This window comes from Oryzias melastigma, linkage group LG23 (assembly GCF_002922805.2).
Source record: "Oryzias melastigma strain HK-1 linkage group LG23, ASM292280v2, whole genome shotgun sequence".
In the NCBI taxonomy this organism is placed as follows: Eukaryota; Metazoa; Chordata; class Actinopteri; order Beloniformes; family Adrianichthyidae; genus Oryzias; species Oryzias melastigma.
In genome coordinates this window covers 22193804-22199450 of record NC_050534.1, presented here as the reverse complement: position 1 = coordinate 22199450, position 5647 = coordinate 22193804, and the positions used below count along the sequence as shown (strand labels likewise).

The 5647-nt window shown below is 38.8% G+C and overlaps 1 protein-coding gene across 1 annotated transcript in view; it reads right to left on the bottom strand.

The window, feature by feature from the left end:
- nots (nothepsin) overlaps window positions 1–4709 on the bottom strand; it is a 6273-nt gene extending 1564 nt beyond the window's left edge. The window contains exons 1-5 of the mRNA XM_024286690.2: window positions 4567–4709; window positions 3099–3279; window positions 2404–2521; window positions 1144–1262; window positions 596–795 (exon numbers count right to left, since the gene is read on the bottom strand). Coding sequence (XP_024142458.1) covers window positions 596–795; window positions 1144–1262; window positions 2404–2521; window positions 3099–3279; window positions 4567–4628 — 680 coding nt within the window. The 5' untranslated portion in view covers window positions 4629–4709. The remainder of the gene's footprint in view (window positions 1–595; window positions 796–1143; window positions 1263–2403; window positions 2522–3098; window positions 3280–4566) is intronic.
- Between the last annotated feature and the right edge of the window lie 938 nt (window positions 4710–5647).

Here is a 5647-nt window from a genome sequence, read left to right as displayed (position 1 = left end):
CCCCCCCCCCCACCCCCGGCCGAGACCCTAGTAGTTACAGTATCTCACTTTTCCAGGATCTTTCAGAGACTCTAATAAGACAAATACTTGACTTTTAGGCCAAATCCAAATCCTCCCCCTACCCCTCCACCTGTAGGGGCATTTGAAGGGAAGGGGTATCCGAAATATTTTTTTTAAGATTATAAAACAGATGATTTTACATATTTTCTGAGCGTTGGTAGCTACGTGCTAACATCAAATTGAATCAAATCTTTATTTATAAAGCTCTTTTCATGGCCCGCGCCAGCTCAAGGCGCTGTGCATAGGAAACATAAAGAAAGAAAACAGAATTTGGTTTCAGCCTTTGAATCCTGTCAGGTTAAAGAAAACCTATAAACTATGTGAAACATTTCATGAAAGTTTGAAACTGTTGAAAACATTAAACAGCACAGCTGAAACGTCATCCATGTCCTGAATCCTTTAGAAACCCCGAGACAACAACAAGCAGACATAAGGAATGCCAACAGGAAAACAGTCTTCCAAACTAAAGTTTCTCCATCTGCTGTTTCTTTGACATGGTCACAGCAGCTGACATTGATTCTCGTGTAGAAAGCACCTGCTGAGGTAGAAAGAGAAGACCGGCTCGTCCAATATCTTCTGTGCCAGCATGTTGTCAAAGACGGGGTTTCCGATGATCTCTGCGAGAGATGGGTAGGCCAGACCCAGAACACCGTCGAACTTTGCTGTTACAAAGGTCGAGCCGGGTTCATACACAGACTCTCCAAATTCTTGGTTGAGGATGGTCAGATTACCGATCTGGAACAGAGCATTTTTAAAGTTAATTTTTTTAAACAGTTTGTAAGTTATGAAACTCGTGAAACGCTCTGGTTCTGGATGGATGAAGACAAGTTCAAAGACCACAGAGGACGCTGGCGGTTTATTCAGCTGAGAAACAAAATGTCTCATATGTTTACAAACCCATGAGTGCTTTCAGTTTGGTTGGTTGTGGCTGTAGTTTAATGGGCGGAGCAGATTTTGGTCTATTGATTGGTTTGGGGTCCAATTCCCAGGATTGGCGGTCCTGATCTTTGACAGAACATGCAGCCCCTCCCCTCACCAGTAAGAACCGTTCTAGATATTTTGTAATCTGTTTAGTAGTCAAACCCTTAGAGTGTCTTTGCCCATGACTCCAAGCAAGTGTCCAGATCCGTAGTGAATCCCGAACGTCCGTCCGTCATGGTGGAAGGAGGACGACTTGAAGGCCTTGAAGCGTCTGTGGAACGCTGAGAAGATAAAATACGAACATTGATGAGGAGAACAGATCTACGGTTCATTTACCTCTTCAAATGTCTTGGAAAGTCAATCAGATGGTCAACACACGTCTGTGTCAATGATCCGGATCCTGATTGACTGCAGAAACTGACGATCCTCACGACTGACCTTTAGTTAGTTTAAAGCATTTAACTCAACCAGTTTGAGCCGATCCAAACAAGAACAATAAACACACAAAACTAATGCTGACCAACACAAAGTGTGACGATAACACAGGAAAATGTTTTCACAAAAACAGTTTTATGCCAGAGGTGGGTCCTCACGAGTATCTAAATACAGGTAAGTGTGTGTGGATGTACAGACTTTGAACTTTTTATCAAAATCAGGACAAACGAGTTCAAGGTCACGTTACCCTGAACCCAGGAGAACGTCCAGAATGTGAACAGTGTGTAATGTGTGTAATGTGTATGTGTGTGTTTTAAATGTGTGCATTTTATAAATGTGTGTGTGTTTAAATAGTGTGTGTACTAAGTGTATTTTGTATTTGTTAGTGTGTGGTTGTATTTTGTATGTGAGTTGTGTTAGTGTGAGTGTTAGTGTGAGTGCATGTTAGCGTGTTACTGTGTCTGTGTGTATTCTATTTATTTTTGTTTTCTTTGTACTGCGTGTGTCTATGTGTGTGTGTGTTTATTTTTGTATCAGTGTGTGTGCATGTTGTGTTGGTGTTTGTGAATATATGGTGTTTTTTTCTGGTGTTTTTGTATTTTTTGTGTATATTGTGAGTAATTTCTGTTAGTGTTTGTGTAGATCATGTGTGTGTACTGTCTGTGTCGTGTTTTTGTGTCAGTGTGTGAGTGTGAATTGTTTCGTACTGTGTTTTTTGAGCGTATATTGTGAATATATTTTCTCTCCGTGTTTGTGTTTTTCTGTTTGTTTGTGTGTTTATTTACTGCTTTTGTGTAAGTGTCTGTATTGTATGGATTTGTGTAGATCGTGTGTGTGTTTTTGTGTAAGTGTGTGAATTATTTCATATTGTGTTTGGGTTTTTTGAGTGTATATCGTATTTATCTGTTTGTGTGTTTATGTGCTGCTTTGGTTAAAGTGTCTGTATTGTGTGTGTTTGTGTGTTTTTGTGCTGGTGTGTTGCATTACCACAGGCCTGGCTGACACAGTAGGAGGAGGGAACCCACAGGTCAGAGGATCCGGTGTCAAAAATGACAGAGAAGTTCTGTTCTGGAGTTCCCAGACTGATCTCTCCGTAGTACTGGGCCTGGAGACGAGAACCGCAGCAGGAAGTCCAAATGTTTCTGGTTCAACCAAACTCAGAAACCTTCGTTTCTCTAATAGATCCAGTTTTCTGACGAATGCTTTATCAAATGTTCTTATAACAGCTGTGAATAAAAGTAAGTTCATTTCATTAAATCTACAGGAAGTATACAAACGTATCATTTATATTTTAAAAACAACACAATTTAGCTTCTATTTTGACGTTAAACCTTGTTTTGTTCAAAATAAAACTTAACAAATCAGTTTTTGCCATTTTATTAGTATTACACACAAACTGACCAGTGTATCTCAGTCGTTTTTAAACTAAAACATTAAAACTGTCTCAAAAAGCAGAAGGATAAAATAAACCTCTACAAAAATGTTTTCAATTTTAAATTATATCCTTTGACATCACATCTAAACAGATTCTTCACCTCTGTAGCATTAGCTGAGTGAGCAACACTGACTCCTAGAGGCGACTCTGAGTATTGCAGCATTCTTTATTCAGTATTTTAAAACTCGTGGGACAAAAATCCTGCATTTCCTGCAGCTTCAGCCGACAGATGATCTGAGGGACTCACGTCCATGAAGTTATAGATCTTCTCGCTGGAGCGTCCGAGCCTCAGCGACGGCGTGCCGGGCGGGAAGCACTGAGCGAAGCGGCGGTTGAAGATGTCCGGCTGGTTCTCCTTCAAGAACTGCTCCAGCAGACCTTCAGCTCGCAGCTGGGTTCGGATGGTGGGGTTCCTCCTCAGAGGAACCCTGAGGAGAACAGCGTTAGGGTTTGACCAAGAGGTTTCTCTGGACGTTAAACCGCAGCAAAGTAAACAAAAACTTTTATTGTGTGATTGTTTGGTCAGCATTCACACTGCAGTGATTCTCCTGATCCTTTCCGTACGTTTTTCAGCCCATAAAAACTCAATCACACTGTCAGAGATTTCATTAATCTTGGTATCAAAACGTTCAGTTTGTTCAGGACATTACTGCTAGTATTTTTGGTATTTATAAACTTCATAGTTTTTAAAATATTGAGTGAAATATGCCCCATAGGAAATGAATGAGAAAGTCTTCAAACTTAAACATTTGAAGATTAACAACAAGCCTTTAAATATATTCATGTTATGTTTTCATCTTTATAGTAACTTTCAAAAAAATTGGAGATTAGCTAATATTTTAGCAACATGCTAACATTTCTGACTAATTTAGTCTATTGTGGAATTTTAGGCTATTTTGGAGTTTAGGTAGTATTTAAGCAATGAGTAAGCTTTTTGGATAATTTGTTATCTACTAGGGATTTTTATGCTAATTTTGTGGTTAGCGTCTATTTTAGCAACAGGCTAACATTTTGACTAATTAATTTACAGAGGAATTTTAGGCTGTTTTGGAGTTTAGCTCATATTTAAGCGACACACAAAATATTTTTGCAATATTGGCATGTATTAGGGATTTTTAAGCAATTTACATTTTCAGAAATATTAGGTCAATTTATGAAATTTCTGTTCTTTTAGAAAATTTAACATTTTGCAAATAGCTTTAGTGTTTTCAGAAAATCCCTTCATCAATTAAAGTAAATCATTTTCTATTAACCTTGTAGCAAAACATTTTTAACTTTCTTTACATTTAGAAAAATGTCAACAGATTTCTTGTTAATGTCTCAACTGCACCATCTACTGGTCATGTTGAATATCTGCATGCAGATTACTGGTCTGATGGAAGTTGAGTTTTATATTTAATACCCCGTGATGACGTGCTATAAGTTTAAAACAGATAAAAAAAACTGAACATTAATGCAGATGATAGAAAGGAGATGATTAAGGGTAAAATAGTTGATAACATTTTGACCATCTTGGTTTTAAAAAAATATTGATAAATTCTGAACAAAAGCCTCCAATAAATAGAAAGTGATTAAACATTGTCAATAGAAAACACTTAAATTAATAGAAACAGGAGCAAAACTTTAAACACAGCAATAGAGACGCCTGCGCTGCCCCCTGCTGGTCAGACTGCTCCCCGTAAACGCAGGGATTGTTAATAAAGGTGTGGGTTTACCTGAGCAGCGCTGAAGCCGTGCATGTCCACACCAGCAGCAGCAGCAGCAGCACCTTGGACATGATCTCCAGTCAGAGTCCGACTGCTGGACGCCACAGGAAGGCAGAGTTAGTCAGAGGAAGCGACCGCTCTGATTGGACGAGAGAGTTTCTGCTAAAACTGGAAAATTCTGACTCGGAAACTCAATTCTGTGAAGACCCTGAGAAGAAGAAGATGTTTGAGATGACTCAGCAGTTATTGGAATCAGACGAGTCAATAAGGAAAATTTGTTTGGATTCCTTATGATTTTTAAATGATGAATTTTGATCCTGAGTCTCTTTTTGTGCTGGACAAGCAAAAATAAAGTCATAAAGTTATAAATCTGTGAACTGGATCTACTTTCTGTAGATTCTGGTTCAAAAACAGGCAAAAGACTCAAAAACCTTTTAGAGGAACTTCAAGTTAGATCACAAACTTTCATTAACGCCTGTTTTTTTTTTTTGTTTGTGCTGCTGACTCTGTCAAATCCAAAGATCGTTCCTGCTGGTGACCTGGACGTGTTTTCACGTGGCGATGTTGACTCTGTCAGGTCTGAGTCACCCTGACACCCCCCCCCTCCCCCATCAATACTACCAAAATAATCAGCTGACAGGTCTGTTGCTCCAGAACGTTTTCCATGAAGTAGACTTCTAAAAAGATAATTTTCTCATTAGTTTGATTTCTACTTGCTGAGTTCTTTGATCTGTAACAGTGAAAGTATTTACATTTGGGATGTATAACCTTTAATCTTTAAACTGTTTAATGCGGCAGGAGCTCCGCCCACTGTCTTTCTGAAGAAAATGATGAGATCAGATACAGATCTGCAGAGGAAACACGATGATCTGCTTCTCTGGGCCAAAATATTTTCACTCAAATTGAGCTGAAATAAAATGTGTTCTATTGTGTTTGTGTTAACACAGTTATCCAGCCTGCAGAGCGTCAGTCCTTCGTCTTCCCGAATTAGGTTTCCACATCGTCAGTGCTTTAAGTGGACAACAAGAAGTGGCGGTGCTCTCTTTATCGGAAGTTGAAACATAAAATAGAATCTTGAATGTAAATATTA